At 47.6% G+C, this 20,389-nt stretch overlaps 1 protein-coding gene across 2 annotated transcripts in view; it reads left to right on the top strand.

The window, feature by feature from the left end:
• The window catches only part of DEPDC5 (DEP domain containing 5, GATOR1 subcomplex subunit), an 89,485-nt gene that overhangs the window by 45,935 nt on the left and 23,161 nt on the right, over positions 1–20,389 (top strand). The window contains exons 26-33 of one of the 2 annotated variants that reach the window (XM_024567037.3): positions 1,479–1,635; positions 2,088–2,248; positions 5,513–5,630; positions 6,069–6,236; positions 7,131–7,350; positions 8,587–8,720; positions 13,873–13,981; positions 20,214–20,368. In XM_024567037.3, coding sequence (XP_024422805.1) covers positions 1,479–1,635; positions 2,088–2,248; positions 5,513–5,630; positions 6,069–6,236; positions 7,131–7,350; positions 8,587–8,720; positions 13,873–13,981; positions 20,214–20,368 — 1,222 coding nt within the window. Of the gene's footprint in view, positions 1–1,451; positions 1,636–2,087; positions 2,249–5,512; positions 5,631–6,068; positions 6,237–7,130; positions 7,351–8,586; positions 8,721–13,872; positions 13,982–20,213; positions 20,369–20,389 lie in introns of both variants that reach the window. The other variant, XM_053928649.1, reaches the window with a different exon arrangement.

The following is a 20,389-nucleotide window of genomic DNA, read 5'->3' as shown; positions in this document are numbered from 1 at the left end:
CATTGTGCCTAAGTTAATAATACTGTATTGTGCACTTAAAAGTTTGTTAAGTCAGTAGATCTCATGTTAAATGTTCTTACCACAATGAAGTAAAATTCAAACAAAGAATCACCCCAAAACCTGTGTAGACTATGGAGTTAGGCCCTATTCCCCAAGGCAGTGGTGCTGCATGGGGCGTGTTTCCTGCCGTGACTGAGCACACAAGTCTTCCCTCGTCCTTTAACTCCAGGTTCGGTGGGACTCAGGTGTGCCGGTTAGTGTGTGTCTGTATGGTAGAAAGACTCCTGAACAGAGAGTATTCTGGTCCTGCAACCTCTGGGAGGTTTGGCTTGGCCAGCTGTTTAAAGGGGTCGATGAAAACACCACACCTGCTCCGAGGAGGCGGCGTGAGGGCTGATGAGAGAGCAGAGGGGTGCCACGCGAAAAGCCGCGTAGCACTGTGCGAAGACAAGGTGTATGAGGATCTCACTCGGGACTCAGGCAAAGGCGTGGAGTGTTTTTGTTTCACGTAGCTCCCTCATATAGAGATTTATAAATTATTCTTCACTTAAATAACTGAAGGGAACAACTTCCCTATTATTTTAATTCAGTCATTCTCAACTAGGGATGATTTTGTCCCCCAGGGGACATGTGACAATGTCTGCAGACATTTTGGTTTTCACAATCAGGAGATGCCATTGGCCTCTAGTGGGTAGAGTCTGTGGATGCTGTTCCACATCTTGCAAAGCACAAGACAGTGGCCCCCCACATCCCTCCCTCAAAGAATTATCCAGTCTAAAATCTCCGTAGTGCTGAGGTGGAGAAACCCTGCTTTAACCAAAGAGCAGGCAATTTTGGGTAGACCCATGTGGTCAGGCCCACTCTACCAATTGAAGCTTTCCTTTCCAGGTTGTTAAGCTCAGTCTCTTAAAGTTCTGGCCTTATAACTTTCCCACACATCCTTGATTCCTGCTCCTACCCTTTTGGATCTGCGGCTTATTTTTGCAATTCTGAAAGTATTCCTAAATTCTGCTACCGTGTGCTGTTTGCTCCAAAATCCAGCTGAGCTCGCCTCCTTTCTCCACCCAGCCTCTCTGCAGCCCTCAGGAGAGGCTCCAGCTTGAGCTCTCTTCTGCTCTTACAATGCAATTTGCTTCGATGTGTAACTCTGCCTGCCCTGCAGTAACCTCCTTGGCATTGCAGCTTGTAGCTCACGATCAGCAGAAAATGAAAAGTATCAGCTGTGAATCCCATTTGCATGATGGGATTGAATAAGCACGCGCATTGCATTGTCTAACACACTGTTTCTCTCTTTCTCTTTCTCCCTCCCCATCCCATTGCCTGGAAATTTCATCACCTTTCACCATGAATTTTTCCCCCCACCCTCCCCTCCTTCTCCTCTCCCGGCCCCCGACTGTCCACGCTTGCCGTGGCAACCACACGTACCTTTCCCCCATGTTTACACGAGGCAGTTCTGACACTGTCTGCTCCCCCTGTAGTGCCAGGCTTCTGTTGCACAGTTGGAGTGGACTGGAAGTCTCTCACTACTCCGGCGTGCCTCCCTCTCACCACCGACTACTTCCCTGACCGCCAGGGCCTGCAGAACGACTACACGGAGGGCTGTTACGACCTCCTCCCGGAAGCGGACATGGACAGGTTGGTGTCAGAGGAAAGGTGTTAGCGGAGAGCGTGGGCACAGTCAGGGGTGCGTCAGAGCACTGAATTTGCAAACCTGTGCCCTCTTATGGAAATTTTAGGAAATTTTATGATGCAAGAACTGTTCATTTTTCTTTGGAGTTCTATTGACCTGCCTCATTTAACTATTTCTCCTCCCTGATCCTTTCTCATCTTTTTTTACACTAGTTGTTCTGTCTCCTTCCCTAAGATTGCCCATTTGGGCAGCAAATTACCCGCCTTCCTTTTTCCACCTCTTGATCTGATCCTTTCTCTGAAAACTGGTTTACACGTTGTTAGTGTTATGAACCATCGTAGAATGGTTATCAGGGCTGGCTTGTGGGGTCGAAGCAAAGGACGGGGTGGGACTGTGGACTCTGTCACTCTGCCCCGGGCTAAGCATATTCATGTGAACCATCATTTGTTGTTTTCAGGAGGGATGAGGAGGGTGTGCCGATGACGGCACAGCAGGTGTTTGAAGAGTTCATTTGCCAGCGTCTCATGCAGGGCTATCAAATCATAGTGCAGCCCAAGGCACAGAAAGCCAACCCCGCCGTCCCGCCGCCGCTGAGCAGCAGCCCCCTATATAGCCGAGGTGAGTTGTCTTCTTGGACTTCCATATTTTTTTTTTCCGATTAAATTTGTGTAAGTAGATTCTTACGGTGGTAAGAAACAGATAAATTTAGGAGTAATTGTTTTCAACACAAAAGTTTTCTTTCTAAATTTTACTTTATAGGAGGAATAAAATCTCCACTAGGCACAGATTTATCTTAAAACTCTCTTTCATCTATAACTCTCCTTTGAAGGAAGGGAATATGACCAAGTTCAGAAGTGTTACAGCCCGGCTTGGGCAGCACCTTGGAGTAGCAGGCAGCTGAGCCCTGACTGCAATGTCAAAGTACATGGCGAACAGTCCAGACCCAGACACTTGTGTTTGTTCCTAACGCAGTACCTGACGCACAGCAGGTTCTCGGATGTCACCTAAACCTCAAGTTCATGCTTTTTTTTTTCCTACCCTGGATTCATTTCTTGTCACTGAAGTTTAGTGAATTGAAGCAAGAGTGGGTCGTCCGTGAGTGACAGAGGCTAATAAGTGACAGAAACTCGGTGAGACCCATTGAGATAGAACCATGCTCTGGAGGGCGCTTCTAAAATAATTCAGGCAGAGAAAGTGAAGTGTGGGTGCCTGGAATCAGAAAGTAGCGAGATCACTTCCTGGAACAATCCATCTTCTGCTTCCTTCCTATAGCTGATGAGACCCCCTATTCCCCTAACCACGCAGCGCAAAATCTCAGATCATCTTTGGCTCCATCAAACCTCCTCCAGCCACAGGGTCGGGGAAGTGTGGTTTTGTTAGAGGGAGCTTAGTGGTCATCTGGTCCAGGTCCTGTTGTTTACGATGAAGCTTTGGGTTCCCTCTGGGTGTTCCTTGAAAGCCCCTTGTGGTATTTATCATCTGTTGCCTTCTTTTCATATTCAGACTCTACTGAACAGTAACCTTTCCGAGTGCCAGGACTCCTTTGGCTTCTTTTTTTGATCCTCTTCAAGGGAAACTGCTGTGCCTGGCATACAGCAATATGGGTTGATAAATATTCGTTCATTCATTCAACAGTGTTTTTGAATGTCCTGCTTTGTGGGGGGATTTATAGCCCAATGGGGAAAAATAACATTAGTCAAACTATGAAATATAATTCCATGTTGTGAGAAAGACTGTGGGAGAAACCAAGGGGCTGTGAGAATATTTAACAGGGGACCCGATCTGGTCTGGAGGGTCAAGAATGCTTCCCTGAGAAGGTGATGCTTGAGCTGAGATGCGCAGTGTGTGCAGGAGTTATTAGTAAGAGAAGCAGGCTGGGGATGGAGGGCAGGATTAGGTAAGGAGAGTGTGCCAGGTGGAAGAATTAGTGTATGCAAAGGCCCTGAAGCAGGTGGCATTGTGACACTTTCCGGGCACCAGAAAGAAGACTGGTGTGGTGGGGCACAGGGAGGAAGCCCGAGATGGGGCCTGAAAGGTGTGGAAACACAGGCCTCATAGGACCACGTGAAGAGTTTTATTTTTCATCCCAAGAGTAGTGGAATGAATTTGCTTTTGGTGTCAGTGGTCCCATTCAGGCTGCCTCCTTGCTTTTCTCTGGAGTAGCTGATTGATATCCTTTAGGGTCTGGAATTCCTCTGGTGTCCAGTTCTCTTCCGGCTGATTCATGACTAGTTGGCTAGTTGGCCAGGGGCTACTCACCAGACTATACCCTTTCTGGCTCTTTTTCTCCTTTGGTAAATTTAACTGCTTTTATTTCTATAGCAACATAAATGGTACCATTGTTGTTATAATTACTGGAAAAGTAGCCTCCATAAGTGACTTATGCCATTCACCAATTGCAGACTTACTGAAAACCAAGCATGAGCAGGACGCTGTTCCAGTAGGGAATAGAACAGCATCGGCCCTGACCTTGGAGTTTACAGTCTGCTGGGGAGACGGACCTTAAACTAGTAAACCACAAGGGTGTATTTGATCAGATTGGGAAGCGCGCCATGCAGATTAAAAGCAGGAATAGCTGTGGTCTACCTAATTAGGAATGGGGGATAGGCACCATGCTAGTAGGTGGTCGTGCACATTATCCCATGGCATTGTCTTCCTGACAGCCAGCAGGGTGTTCGCTGTGTGAGTGAAAGAATGCCGAGATTGGGACACACTCACTTTCTAGCAGAGAGTGGACTTGGAGAGATTTGGTACCCAAGATCACACAGCTGGTGAATGAAAGCGCTGGGGTTTCACCCAGGGTCCTCTGAGTCACAGCCTGCCATCTCTCCTATTCAACCCATCTGCTACTCCCTAACCATCAACTGGGAAAACTCCGAATTCTCAGTGGAGATCCTCCCAGCCTCTGCCAGCCTGTCTTCTTCTGACAAGCCTGCCTGCCACCACGTGACTCTCTCTCAGAGCTGAAAGAGGGGTCTGTTTCATCTCTAGATCACGGGAGTTGGCTTGGCTTGGCTGTTCATTGAGGCACTATTTTTACCCTCTTGAAAGCTTGTCATTTTCTTGATTCTGCATTATTTTCCTCATTTCAATGTTCTACTCAGTTCAGCTAATATATTCTGAATACCTACTGTGGGCATGGCATTTTATCGGGTGCTACAGAAAATATGAAGACAAAGAAGACTTGGGCCCTGGCCTCCTGGAACTTGCAGTGTGTGTGGGAGCGAGACACGCACATGCCGAGCTACCTACAGGATAGAATTCAGGCTGCTGTGGGGTCTGAGCGCTTTCTGGGGGAGCGGCATTTGGTGGTGACCTTACATGATCCATAGGCTTTTGACGGTGGCCCAGGAAGAGAGGGCAGAGGAAGCAACAGAACAAATATTTGGACAAAGATGTTACAGCAAATAAATAAGTGGTTCTTTAAGACCGAAACATGGTGTAGCAGTGTGGGAATCGTGGGAGCTAAGGCCAGAAAGCTAGGTTAGCTGCCACCCTGGGGTGAGGACCTCAAACGCCAGGGGGGCAACTTGTGCTTGAGTGGGACCATTTTGTCTCATAGTTACCTCTCAGCCTGTTAATACCTCTAGAACTTTCCAGAACAGCATCAGGCTGTTTAGCTTGACTGTGTCATCATCTAGGTGCTATCAGCAGCCCCAGCCTCTAATCTGCCACCGGGTGGTTCGGCAACAGAAAAATCTGCCAACTTCAGGACACTTTTTTTTTAAACCAAGTATAACGCTTTTCCATGAAACTGCCTCTCAGAAGAAAGTGTTGCCTCTTTTGTTTCTCCTTTTCTGAATCTATGTGGAAGAGAAGTCACCGCCTGTTAACAGAATGAACTTCAACCGAATGGAGGAAGTGACTTTTTTTTCTTGTTAGGCCTTGTGTCCCGAAACCGCCCTGAGGAGGAGGACCAGTACTGGCTGAGCATGGGCAGAACCTTCCACAAAGTGGCGTTGAAGGATAAGATGATCACAGTGACACGGTACCTCCCCAAGTGAGTCCCCGGGTGTGCCAGGTGTCCAGCTGCTGCCCTGAGTTGTGTCCCCGTGCCGCCCGCACACTGAGTTATGTGTCTCACACTAGTTCACACTGAGGAGGTCGGGTGACTGGTTTTTTTTCTGGAGTTTCTGTTTTGTTTTCTAGGGTCATTTTATGGTTCTAGCTCCCATGCTTCCAAAAGGGATTCTATTCAGTTTACAATGTTTAACCTGACTCTTCACAAGCCAAGTAAAAATAAAGAATGTGAGGAGAGAAGAATGAAAAAGTTAAGACCCAAGAACTCTCCATTATCAGTGCCCGGGGATGAGTGGGTTACTGTGGTTGAGGGTTGAACGCCAAGGGTGGTGCTAAGTGTTTTGAGATGGGAAAGGTAGAGAGGAATCAGGGAAGATTCTCTTTGGGACTTCTGAACATGCCCCCTTTTCTTTTTCAGGTACCCTTACGAATCTGCCCAAATCCACTACACCTACAGCCTCTGCCCCTCCCACTCGGACTCGGAGTTCGTGTCCTGCTGGGTGGAGTTCTCCCACGAGCGGCTGGAGGAGTACAAGTGGAATTACCTAGATCAGTACATCTGTTCTGCTGGCTCTGAGGACTTCAGGTCAGAGAGCCTGCTTTGGCTTTCCACTTTGACCACCTTGCGTGTATCCACATACATTTTTTTACATACATAAAAATATCCTCACCCAAGGATATATTTATTGATTTTAGGAAGAGAGGAAGGGGGAGAAGAGAGAGAGCGAGAAACATTGATGTGAGAGAGAAATACTGATCAGTTGCCTCCTGTATGCACCCTGGCCAGGGAACGAACCCACAACCTTTTGGTATACAGGACAACACCCCACCCAACTGAGCCATCTGGCCAGGGCAGGTGTATCCATATTTCCACACTTCTGCCTTTTTTCTGATTACACAATGGTGTCTGTTCTGGAGAAACACGGAAGAACAAAAGCACATCTTCCCTGGGTTAAAAACTCAGCGATGAGATGGGTGGTGACGGTCGCACGACAGCGTGAGTGTGCCTGATGCCACTGCGCCGCGCACCCAGCATCGGCGAAGTGGGAAACCTGGTGTGTGCATCTTGCCACGTGAAACAAATGGCACAGAACTTGGTAGTGATGTGCTCTTTGTCGGAACGCCAGTGAAGATCATGTTTTAACGCTTTCCTGACGACTTGTGGTGTCTCGTTTCTAGTTTTTATGTGAGATTTGTGATTTTGATGATTAAAAAGCCGCAGCTTCACTGGGCCTGGGTGTATCTCAGGGATAAAGTCAATGCAATCTTCGAGTTCTTACCTCTGAGCTTGTGGGGGTTTTTTTTTTCATTTTTTAAATATTTATTTTGAAATTATCGTTGACATACAAAGAGCTTGTGTTTTACGTGAAGCCCTGAAACGTGGCACCCCATGGGGAGAAGGTTGAGAAGGTGTGTTCATCGGGAGTGCTTTCCTTACCTACCTTTTCCCACCCCCTTTTCTTCCTTCGGCCCCCCACAGCCTAATTGAGTCTCTGAAGTTCTGGAGGACCCGCTTCCTGCTGCTGCCGGCCTGTGTCACTGCCACCAAGCGCATCACAGAGGGAGAGGCCCACTGTGACATCTACGGGGACAGGCCCCGGGCCGACGAGGAGGAGTGGCAGCTCCTGGATGGCTTCATCCGCTTTGTGGAGGGCCTGAACCGGATCCGCAGGCGCCATCGCTCGGATCGCATGATGCGGGTGAGGCTCCCGTGGGCCGCTTGGGGCCTGTGCTTGGTCTGGGGCTCGGGAACTCTCTCCCCTATCTCAGGGGCCTCTCACTGGCTTGTTTATTTAGTCTAAACTGTCAGGGTAACCTGAGGATGCCGCTCCTCCATGAGCTCCCCAAGCAAGACCCAGTGTTGAGCGCAGCTGCTCATGTGAGGTGGTGCTGGATGGCTGAGTAGAAACTTGCCCAAGAGGGTGATAGAAGCAATATCACTTGTATCACTCTTAGAGTTCCTAGCACCCTTGGGCATTCGATCACCCAACCACACGCTGCCCAGTGAGGGCCCTGAGGCTCATGGGGGTTTTGCGATATGTCTGAGGATGCCCAGCCCAGCTGTGTGTGTGTGTACGCGCGTGCGCAGGTCCATGAATTTTATAAATGTGCAGATTCGTGTAACCGCTACCACAATTAGGATATAGAACAGTTTCCATCACTCAAAAAATCCCTCATGCCACCCTTTATAGCCACGTTCTTCCCTCATCTCTAATCCCTGGCAGCTGCTGATGTGTTTATCACTAGACTATTATCTTTTCCAAATGCTGTATAGAGGGACTCATACAATATGTAACCTTCGGAGGCTGCCTTCTCTCACTCAGCATCGTGCCTCAGATTCATCCAAGTTGTCACTTGTATCAACGGTTCGTTTCTTTTCATTGCTGAGTAGCGCGCCATCATCATCCATGTTTTTATTTTATTTTTTGTTTTTAACCTCAAGTTCATTGTTCTTTAACTCACTCAGATGCCACGTGTACACAGCATCACTTATGATTGCACACAATATCACTTTGGGAAAGCTTGTATAGTGGAAAGAACTTAGTTTCGAAATCAGGTAACTGGAGTTTGGATTCCAGCTCCAGTGGGATCTGGGAAAGTTGTTTAACTTCTCTGAGACTCAGTTTCTTCTGCTGTAAATTAGATATAATGTTATTTACTTCCCAGAGCTGTGATGAGGGTAACATGAGAGGATGTGTGTACAGTAAGTACCTTGAAGAGGCACTTCGTGTTGAGTCAACAGGCATTTGGGAACTTCAGTTGCAGTGAAAAGCAGCTTTCTGGCATTTACTGAATACCGAGGGCCCGTGTTCCTCAGTTAACTGGACTCTCAGGGCCTGATGCAAACAGACGCGGCAGCATGTGCTGGGGCGTGGATGGCGGCCACTGAGGAGCCCACTCAGGCTGACGGCCCTGTCTCCTTTTCTCTGCTTTAGAAAGGGACCGCCATGAAAGGCTTACAGATGACTGGGCCCATTTCCACACATTCCCTCGAGTCCACCGGCCCCCCTGTGGGGAAGAAGGGAACCTCAGCTCTGTCTGCCCTGTTGGAGATGGAGGCCAGTCAGAAGTAAGTGCCTGGTGGGGGAGAGGTCGTCCCCACCCCACAGACCCCGAGTGTTTTCAGTGCCCCACTGTTGTGACTGGAGTGAAATCTGATTTCTATTTGCAAGGAGCCTATAATATACAAAAATACACTGACCTGAGAAGAAAGCTGGGCTCATACCTGGTAAGTAGGGAATGACATGAAATAGGCCTGAAGTTATAAACTTGCAGTCTGGGCTTAATGTGAACTATAGATATGTTTGATTTGGCTCCCAGTGTTTTGGGTTTTGTTGTTGTTTGCTTTTTGATTTGCTTGGTTTATTTTTTTACTAGACTTTATTTTTTAGAGCAGTTTCAGGTTCAAAGCAAAATTGAGTAGAAGGTACGGAGATGTCCCATGCATGTCCTGTCCCCACATACACATACCTCCCCTTTTGTCAACGTCCCCTGCCGGAGTGGTACATTCGTGACAGCTGACGGAGCTGCTCTTCCACACCCTGATGTTCACTTACGTCGGGGTCCGCTCTTGGTGTTGTACCTTCGTGGGTTTAGACAAATTTATAATGACATGTAGTCACTATTACAGAGTAGCTTCTACGCCCTAAAAACATAAAATTTTTAAAAATATTTGAGCCAAATTTTTTTAGTTTGAAGATTTCATATAAAAGTCTGAGTTTTATATAAATTCTTATGTGAAAAAATATTAGTATACATAACAAGATGCGTGGTTATGTTATGTAATATATGAAACAATATATCATAGATAGTACAACACAAAATTATATTATAGTTAATATATAAAATCCAGTTTTGCTTGAAATAGTGGAGGCTCAGTTAACCCTGGGCCCACGGCCATCCTCAGCCGTGACGGGTTGGCACTTTAGAATGGACATGTGCCCTCTGGTTTACCGTAGACCAGAGCGCCCCCTGTTCTTGGTCTTGCCTTGCACCCTCCGTCATGCTACCTGACCAGCTTCTCTAGGCATTTGAGTGTGTGGTCCCTTCATAAACAGTAAGTGCTTCACTAGGATACCGGTAGGACCGCATCTTGCTTGGGGGGACAGGGACAGTGTCACAGGAGGTAGGATTTAAATGGCCTTGTAGGAAGGGATGCATTTACACAGAGGGAAAGTGGGACTTGGGGAAGAGGAGAAAACACTGCCGTGAGCAGGTGGGACCTGCCCTGGGGAGCATTCCCTGCCCCCTTAATTCCCCCAGCCAGCTCAGGTCTCCTCTGTGCTTCCCAGCATCCCGGGCCTACATCCACCGGTGTTCTTCCAGGGGCCGCACCTGGTTTACTCATCTTCCCCCGACTTGTCTGTGCCTGGCTCTAGCAGGTGGACAACAGACATGAATGATGGGGAAAGGGGTGCCGAGGGTCCCTGTACCGGATGTAAGAGGAGACTCAACCTGGTGTGCCTGGCGCGAGGGTCCGCGTTGTGCCCGGTGGCAGCCTGTACGCATCCAGCTAGCTCTCGGAAAGCTGTGTGGGGCGGACGTGAAGCGCGGTGGGAGTTACAGTTACAAAGACGCGTGGGAAGTTGGACTCGGGCTGTCCTCACACTCTCGTGGCAAGAGAGGTCCTTCGAAAGGTGTTTTTATTATAATGGAAAATTTCAAACAACTTTTAAAAAGTGGACAGATTAGTATAATAAATCCGTGTTCCACTCATGTCCCACTTGCTCTCGTCTTCCATTTTGATTGCTTGTTAAATCCTAGACATATTCCTTCATCTATAATATTTCAGTATGTATCTGTGAAAGGTAAGTACTCTTTAAAAAAAAAAACAACTAAAATGCCATCATTTACCTAAAAAGTTACAGCGATTCCTTAACATCATGAAATATCCATTCAGTGTCTTCACCGGCAGCGGTGTTTTCAGAGATGAGCCCCGTGTATAGGAAGGTTCAGCGGGTGGGCCCAGGAGGTGAGACCCCTTGGTAGGCTCTCACTAGCCCAGGCCAGAGGCTACAGTGGCTGGGTGGGGTTGACGATGACGTGGAATAGAAAGGCTCAGGTGGAGGAGTGAAGGGTGACCAGGGGGCAAACGAGAGGAAGAGAGCTGAGGTTGGTTGGGCTCATTACTGAGCGCGCTGGGTCCTCTTCAGAAAATACCTTCACGTGCCCAAGGAAAGACCCCAGAACTCTGCCTGGAAGCTTCTCCCTATAACTAATCATAGGCCTTTGCTGTTGGAAAAAAGAACAAGGAACATATGTTGCTGGGAAGGGTGTGAAGCTGGTGGGGGAATCTTATTTTAATTTGTCAGTGAGTCACCATTTAGTAGCTCCCAAGAGCCTGTTTCTGCTCAGCCTGGAAGAGGAGGGGATATCTTGGGTGGTGGTGTCCCTGTATGAGGGGCGAGAGTCTCAGCTCACCCCAGAGCAAGAGGCAGCGCAGAGGGACTGGGACTAATTCCTTGCCCGGATGCTGTTCTGGGAGACCTGGTACGTTTTCTCGATGCTGGAGGGGGAGCAGAGGGAGCAGACCTTCATCCAGCCTTGTTTGTGTGCCTCTCCTCTTCTGCACCAAGCCGATCCAATTCCATTTACTATGGCAAACAGTGTGGAAAAGAATTTCTTGTCACCTGCAGTCCTGCCATCCTACTACGGTGTTTATTTCTTCCACCTCCCTTCTAGTCTTTCTCTGTAGCATGTCCATTTTGTCAGGCTCTCCTGGATCTCGGCCTTGTGCCGATTAGCAGTGTGGCCATGAGGAGTCCGGACAGCAGGTACTGGTCAGCAGGCTTTGAGGTGCCCCTCCCGGCAGAAGGCAGTGTGCCCTTACGTGTGTTCTCATGTGTACATGTTTTTGTAACCAATCATACCCTCTCCTGAGCCATCAGACAAGGAGCCCCCAAGGGCAAGGGCAGGGTCTCTGCACCCCTGATTCCCAGTCCATGGGTAAGCACAGAACTCAGTAAATGTGTGTGTCAGATGACACACCTGCGGGGTAACCAAGACTTCCTGCCACTGCTCTCCCAGTCCCGGCCTGCCGCTCGGCCTTCCGGAAGCGCAGGGGAATGTCACAGTGTGTGGCTGGGCGTGGGGCTCAGAGGAAAACACTCTGCGATGTGGGAGAGCGACCGTGATGTGAGTGGAGGATGAAAGGACTTGAGCGTTTGTTCTGCTTTTCCTGTACGAGTTACACCTCAGAGTAACCAGGTAATTGGCATGGGGAAGTTTTGCTGTTTTCGATGTTCCAGCTAATGGGCACAGCAGGATGATAGGACGTTGCTATGTGTGGTCTCCAGTGAACTGGCAGATCTAGCAGAGATCGTCCTTGGCAACCAGCACCACCAGAGAGAGACTGCCAGACACTGTGGGCTCCAGACCGAAGTACACAAGTTGCACAGGAAGAATCCGTGCCCCAAGTTGAACATAAATCTGCTCCCGCCTTTCGATATCATTTCTAGTGCTCGGGAAGTGCAGGGCGCAGAGGAACATGGTAAGCAGTAAAGGGATATAATCAGCTCACCCAGGCTGTGTAAGTTTATAGTACGAATGAGCTGCTTTCTTCAACAAATAAATGGCAGGGATAAGGAGAGATAAAAAGGAGTTTATAGCTTAAAAGAGACTTAAGAGACACAACTTAGTGCAATGTAGGGACCTTAGTTGAATCCTGTTTTAAACAAACAAACTGTAAAGAAGTTTGGGGAGATAATTGGAGAAATATTTGATATTAGAAATGTTTATTTAAATTTTGAGTGTGGTGTTGAAATTGTGGTTATATTTGTCTTTTAACTTATTTTCTTTTAGACATACAGTATATACTGAAGGGTTTATGGATGAAATAATATCATGTGTGAGTTTTGCTTCAAAATAATTAAAGTAGGTAGGTAGGGGTATAGATGAAGCAAGACTGGCTCTAAATAAATAATTTGGGGATCTGGGTAGATAGGGTTTGATTATACTATCCTCTTTACTTTTGTATATGTTTGAAATTTTTCCATGAGAAAAACTTTTTAGAGGAGGGTATGACAGGTATTGTGGAAACCAATTTTTAATCTCGGTATGACATTACTTCACCGTACCAAACGTGTCAGAATTCTAGACTAGAGAAATGTCACAGACTGGGTTCCTGGGGAAGCAGACGGAGGGGGAAGCCGAGATGCTGTGCAAGCCCATGGACAGCCTCGGGCCACCTCACGAAGCTCTGGAGCTGAAACAGCTGCAGAGATGAGCCTGTTGGACCAACATGGCCAGGCCCTGCCACCCTCTCCCTTATCACTCACTGCCTGTGGGCAGCCTGGGGAGGGGTGAGAGCTTTGTGCGAGGTTGCTCTGCAGCTGGGCCTGTCCCTGAAGGGACTGACCGCAGAGGTACCTGGACAACATGCCTAGTTACTGTGGCACCAGGGCCACAGCAGAGAGATCTGGGTGGCGCCTCGCAGTGTCCACTGTGGGAAGTCTGTGTTACAGTCACTGAAGCATTTAAGACTGTCCTGTGAGCCTTCTGAAACTTGCTGAATAAAAACTCCGTGATATAGTAAAACAATCTAATTTGGGGAGCATTTAAGTTATAATAGTTCATAGTTAATTTTAGTATGGAAAAAAAATAGGAAAATAAACATGAAAGTGTGCATTTATGTGCATCAGAACCAGGATGGGATGAGACGTCATAAGAAAACCGTAGTTGTCATGTGTCAGGAGATGATGTCTATGTCTGTTAGATGTATGTGGTTTTCATTGGTGAGGATGGATATAAATACGCATATTTGAAATACTAACATACAAGACTTCAACATGTATAGAGACAACACATTTCCCCTGTTTGGTTCATGCTACACATTAATGTGGCCCTAATTTTCAGAATGTGCCTCTGTTGGTATATTTAATAAAAACTAAGGAAAACTCTTTCCCAGACGATTAAAAAGGTGGTATTTAAGGATGGAGTCACTCAAACCATGTCACTTGCCTTTTCAAAGTAATAGGTAAGCACCAGATGCTGCCACGATGCTTTTTAAGTTGGGCAGTTTTCTGATTTGCCGTAGGGGGCTGGTGATTTGTTCAGGACAACAAATGAAATTAAGGGCATCGTGCAGGGCCTGAAGGAGAAGCAAAGCAAGGTGTGTATTTCAAAGATGGCAGCCACAGAGCCGTTTTCATGTTACGTTGGCCAACGTGAGTCCCTCATCAGGGGTCTCTGAGCAAGCCACAGTCATGATTTCCTCCTTTCAGGTGTCTGGGAGAACAGCAGGCAGCTGTGCACGGTGGCAAGAGCTCCGCCCAGCCAGCTGAGAGCAGCAGCGTTGCCATGACTCCCACCTACGTGGACAGCCCACGAAAGGTAAAGGAAGCCACCCCAGCAGGGAGCATGCTCTGAGAGATCCCACGTGGGGGGGTAGAGTGGATAGCCCTTCCAGGCTAGGGCCAAATGCGCTGAGGGTTTGGATGAATTCTACCCTGAGCCCTTTTAAGCATTACTGTTTTTATTGAGGAACTTTCCTGCTCACAACGTAAGGAAGCTAACTGCTAGATAAATGCAGATATGAGGCAGTCAAGCTAAACAGTATTGGTCAAGGCCCAAGATCTGGCTTGAGCTTTGAAATCGGCCATCCGATTTTCCTTTAGCCACATCTTTGGGTCTCTTGTATGGATGAAGTAGGGCAGGTAGAAAGCTAATGAAGCATCTTCCATGAGAGCTCACTCTTTTTTTTTCCCTTTTTCTTTTTTTTAATTCCCTACAAGCAAAAGTCCAGGATCAGAGAACTTACTTTTTGATAATGAAATTCCCATCAGTTTGCTTAGACTCCTGAAAAAAAATTTTTTTTTAATCTGAGGCTTCGGGCCTCTATACAGAATAGCAAGTACAGCAGAGGGCCCAGCACTCAACAGGTCAGGCTTTCCTAGCCTTTACGACCCATAGCCTTGGCTCTGTCAGACCCTCCTGGGAAATTCAGAATCTGAGGTCATTCTCACGTGGTGGGTGAGCTGATTGTATGCTCTTTTATCTAGTTTCTGTTACTAAGAAATGAAGGAGATTTAATAGATGTTTTTTTTTAATTGTGGCCAAATTATATATCCATTTATGTATTTATTTATTTTACTTGCATATCATGAAAATTTCCCTACATCATGAAATATTTTTCAAAAGAATGATTTTTTTTAATAATTAAATAATATTTCATCATTTAGGTAGACCTTCATTTATAACTCACCTTTTTGATTCAAAATGTGGATGGTGTCTAGTTTTTAAAAATAATTTTTAGTAATTCTTCAATGAATTTTTATAGTTCTACAATGCATTAACAATTGTCAATAATAATGCAAATAACACCTTTGCAGATAATTATTTGACCACATCTCTGATTTTATTTTTTTGGATAAGTTACCAGAATTAGACTATAAGGATGGAGGGGTTAAAATCTGAGGAAAAATGTCACTGAGGCTACAGGCAGCTTGTATAGGTCAGGGGTTGGCAAACCTTGATAAATACAGGCTTTGTGGGCCAGGAGGCAAGATCAAGGCTTGTGTGTACGTACTTCCATAACCATTTCAAACCCACTCTTAGCTCACAGGCTGCGATAACCAGTGGCTGGACTTGGCCTGCAGGCTGCAGTGTGCTGACCCAGCGCCAGGCAGTGACTTCAGGTGCATTCCTAAGGACGGTCTGTGCGTAAGGAATGACCTTTTGGTCAAGGTAGAGGCTGTTCCCCTGTACTCACATACACGCACATAAACCTGAGCAGTATGAGCACCTCTGCTTCTCTATGTCCTGGCAGAGAAGGGACGCAGACGGAACAGTGAGAATCCGTCCGTACTCCGTGTATTGACCACTAGCTCTGACCTCTGCTCATTGCCGTCTTTGAGTATTAGAAACAGTGCCAGGGACAGGACTGAAAGGCAGAGAAATTACAGAGCCACAAGCATTAACAACCAGGTGTTAGGTTGTTATTTAGAACACTCTCCTGATCTTCCGACTGAACACTAAAATCCAGAGGGGTGGCTATCAGGTGTGGCGACGTAGATTCCCGTGTAGTCAGGAAGGAAAGGTGAAGAGCCCTGGCTGACACACTCAGAAATGCCTGACAGTGTCTTCAGTCGACATCCTGTGTTGGGATGCTGGAGGGTCCTGAATTTGCAACCCGACAGCCACATGTTTTCATGGTTTGTTACATGAGTTCACAGTGACTCGTGGAAAGTGGCAGCAGTATTGATAAACCGGACAGCCAAATAGTGCAGTGACTCTACTTACAGAATTGAAGAAAACTTGTGGGAAAGCAGAGGCCTTCAGGTTTATCAAGCGCCATTTCTGAATTTCCGTGATAATGCATAAAACGTAAAAACTCTCTGACAGGACAAGAGAGGCAACTGCTTCATGGCCTTAAGAAAGGTGGAAGGAAGAGGCTTTGGAAAAGTCCTCTATGTCATTTTTGTTTCAAATACATGGCAATTAGAACCCCACAAGAATAGGCTGGGGAGAGGAAGACAGCTCGGAAAGTGCCCCATGAGTGCGTATGTGTCTGACATTATATACGTCTCAGCTTCTTGGTGATTTTGTACACAACCTATAGAGGAGAAGTTACTGCTGCTTCTACGTTCCCTGTTTGCTGAGAAAATTAGGCAAGAACTTTTCCTGCACTGAATCCTCTTCTCCCATCTGGATTCCGTGTCTAGTGACAGCCAGAACTGAAAACCTCAAGCCTCTGTGTATCTCTCCGAGAGGGCTACTGCTCACCCAGGCAGGCAGGAGGCCAGGAAGAGACCACCGAAGCCCTGTCTTCCCTGCCACCCCTCCAAGCTGCTCCTTGGCCTTTTCCCTCCCCCTTGGCATAGGTCTGAAGGACGTTCAGACCTATGTGGGAGGGTGCAAGCATCCCAGCCAGGCTCTGAGGAGACCTGAGGGAGCTTGGACCCACCTTCTAACCTAGGTGCTTACTCCCACGTGGTGGGATATTCTGTTCAAGAAGGTGTGAGTTCCTGCTAATGCTTTGCATTTGGATATTGTCTTCCTGGGTAGATCTCTCTCTCTCTCTCTCTTTTTTCCCCCATTTCCTTCATGTGCCCTTGTTTCTCTCCTCTCCTTGTTTTTATTTTTTTTTCTTTCATACCCTTCCCCTTCCCCTGATGGTTCACCACTGGTCCACATTCTGTTCCTTCGCGCTCTTGCACCGGCTGCTGCCACTGCTTCCTCCTCTGACTTCAGGACGGGGCCTTCTTTATGGAGTTTGTCCGCAGCCCGCGCACAGCGTCATCTGCCTTCCACCCGCAGGTCAGTCAAACTCTGCAGCCCATGCATGCCTGTCCTGTCAGCAGAAGCCTTCTGCTCGGCTCTGAACAGATGGAATTGGGCTGCAGCTACGTTCCAAGGGCAGGTGACACTGAATTTGGTCTCAGAGGTGCACATTCCCATCTGTGATTGTGGCCAAGGCAGAGGGGAATAGAAATGGGTAACGTAAGAAAACAAACAATCACATCAGTGTTGATTTCACCGGTTTTTCTACTGATATCCTTTTTCTGTCCCAGGATCCAGTTCAGGGCCCCACATTGCATTTAGTGGTCCTGTCTCCCCAGTCTCCTCTGGTCTGTGATGGTTTCTCTGTCTTTCCTTGTGTTTTGTCGCCTGGATGGTCGTGAGGAGCCCTGAGCAGATGTACCGTAGCATGTCTCCAAATCTGGATTGGTCTGATGTCTTTCCTGTGGTTAGACTGGAGTTGTGGGTTTTTGAAAAGAATACCTCGGAGGCCAAGCAGGCCTCTCACCAGCTCCTATCAAGGAGTGCACAAGGCTCACACAGCATCACTGGTGACGTAAATCTTCATCGCGTGGTGATACAGTATTTAACAGCTGTCTGCACTATGGAGTTACTGTGTTTCCCTTTTTATACTCTATGGTTTGAAGCAAGTCACTAAATCTAGCCCACTCAGAAGGGGAGGGGGCCATTAAACTCCCCCTCCTGGGAGAGGGTGTATCTGCGTAGCTTAAATGGAATCCTCTGTGAGGAAGACTTCGAACGAGGTTTCCAGGATGAAATGCATTCTAGACCAAGCACCTCCCTCTGCTTGGCTCTTTCCGGGCCTGTGTGAGAAGACAACCCTTCTGTCTGTCTAGCCATCCTTGTCTTCTTGTTTTCCACTGTTCTTATTCCAAAGAGTTACTTCATGTGGCTTATGGAAGTAAACACAACCTCCGGAATAAAAATAAGACTAGATTTTCACATTCAGGGGAAATTCAGGAAAAGAAAAAAGTCCGATAGGACATGATGTGAGGCCTTACAAGGTACCTAGAGTTTCATGCTAAATTCAGCCAAAGAAAAGCGGAAGACATTTGTTGCAGGATTCAGAGTGGTCATAGAATAAAGACAAACCAGTTTCCCGGGAGAAGCATGATTTCTCCTGGTGTTAAGATCTGAGCAGAATGCCTTTCTGTGCACCCTCCTGAAAGACGGACATCGTGTGATGTGGAGCAGGGGTCAGGACGTGGGCATTCTGGCCCACCTTCTGCTTTTATAAATAAAGTTTTGTTGGGGCAGAGCTATGCTGATTTCTCCACATTGTCTCTGGCTGCCTTTGTGCTTTTTCATGCAGAGTTGAGCAGTTGCCACAGGCCCAATGGCCCACAAAGCCTAAAACATTTACTATCTCGTCCTTTACAGAAAGCGTTTGCCAATTTCTGATTAATAGGATAACGCCTTAACCACATCTCTACTAAAATAAAACTGCAGGAATCATGTAAATATTGGTAACATCCTTCAGCTTAGGCTGGTGGGGCAGTTCTCAGGGTATAGTACATGAAAAGGAACCCCATTAAAGGGATCTAGAAGGCAGCATAGAGCTGGGTCTACTCCCCCATTAGCTTCCTCTAATTTAAAATTACAGTGTAGGGTCCATTCCTTACTTTTGCTGCTTAGAAGCAGGTGGGGATTGGTAACTGCAAGCCGCCTCTTGCTGCGTTTCTCTGTGTGTTTATGCTGCTAGCAGAGTCTGTGTGGCTTTTTGTTTGTTTTGTTTTGTTCAAATCACCGAGCCTGCTGTAGGAGAGCAGACTGCTTCTTTCAGAATTACGGGCAATTTTGCCTCCCAAGGTACATGTGGTAATATCTGGAGACATTTTTAGTCGTCCCAACTGAGGTGGGGAAATGATAAGGGGAGGGTTACTGGCATCTAGTGGGTAGAAGCTGGGGGTGCTGCTCTGTACCCTACACAGGACAGCCCCCCATAGCAGACTTACCTGTCCCCCAGTGGCGATAATGTCAAGGTTGAGATGCCCTGTCTTAGAAGGAGTAATTTTTACACTAACTAACAAAATATCTGATAGTATAAGGCTCCATTTTGGAAGTATCCAAGTATTCCTTGTCCCAGGTAAGAGGGACTAGGAGTCTCATATTTTTCCAGGAACGCTTTGGAAAGCTTACCGTTCTCCCCAGATATCTGCTGTGGGGTAGGGCCTTTCCGGGTGAGCAGGTCATACTGCTACCCTCTGGGACCTATAAAGGGAGTGAGACAGATACAATGCCAAAATCCAGCAGCTACCGGGAGAGGGTCGTAGAGGTCCAAAGTGGAGGGAAAGATGGCTTCTGTTTGGGGGCTGAGGAGTAGTGATGCAGGAAACAGTTTACTAAGGAAGCAGCCTTTGAAATGGCCCTGTGAGACTGATGGCTTTTTAGCTTGTGATTTTGGGGAACAGAACCTCAGGGTGGCAGGGCATGTAGATAGGATTAAACACACAGGGCTTGGTTTGGCTAGCAATGTACACATGAGGGAGTCCTGGGCAGTATGGCGGGATCATAGGTTGGGGCTTTTCTGCAGGACCCTCAGTGTCCTGCAAGTTGGTACTCATGGGGAGGCTGGCAAGATTTCAGAGTAACGGAGTGATGGGATTGGAAGATGAAAGTGGAGTGGATCACAGGGGTATGGTTTTCAGGGGAAGGCTGCTGTCAGGGAAGTCAGTCAGGAGACCACTGCAGCCCTCTGGGGGCGGAGCAAGTGTGAGCCTGGTGGGAGTGGTGGATGGGGCTGTGAGTGGGCAGAGGGGACGCCTCAGGACGAGGCCTCTCTTTAGAGTGAAGCTGGAGAAGGGAGCTATCAGACGCCCCGAGGTCCGAGCCTGGGCAGTTGGAAGACTGAATGTACCACCCAGGGACACTGGGAAGGAGGACTGGGTGGGAAAGGGTGAGCCATGGGAAGCAGAGGGTGCCTGCTACAATACTCACCCATTTGTCTCATTGTGTTCTCTCTCCCTCCTCCCAATCTCATCATAAGGTAAAGTTTTGACTTTTTTACTTTCTGTGAAAGTTTTCCTTTAGTGTAAACCTGATGGTTTGAGTCAGGTGCTGGAGCTATCTCTCTGATCCGGGGATTTACTGTGCACGGTGGCCTGTCGGCCGTGGTGTGGAGCACAGGAATTTCCTTTGCTTTCATAGAAGAGATCACGCCAAGTCTAGGCATAGTGCCTAGATCCCTTTAGCTCTTCCTCCAGGGACCAGCCGGGACTGGGAGCGAGAGAAGAATGAAAAAGACCACAAATGTAAATCGTCTTAACGAATGTGTTGGGGGTGTTAATTTTAAAATCTCCTACAGGTGTCTGTGGACCAGACGGCCGTCCCTGTGTTGGACGGCACGAGTTTGGGGGTAAGCACAGGCCAATCCGTGGACAGAGGCAACAGCCAGACCTTTGGGAACTCCCAAAACTTGGGGGAACAGGGCTTCACCTCCACAAACCCCAGTGACAGCAGGTGAGATTCAGAACGGCCAAC

The sequence above is a fragment of the Desmodus rotundus genome, chromosome 7 (genome assembly GCF_022682495.2).
Source record: "Desmodus rotundus isolate HL8 chromosome 7, HLdesRot8A.1, whole genome shotgun sequence".
Taxonomy (NCBI): domain Eukaryota; kingdom Metazoa; phylum Chordata; class Mammalia; order Chiroptera; family Phyllostomidae; genus Desmodus; species Desmodus rotundus.
Note: the sequence above shows the minus strand (reverse complement) of the source record. Positions and strands in the feature narration are given on the sequence as shown.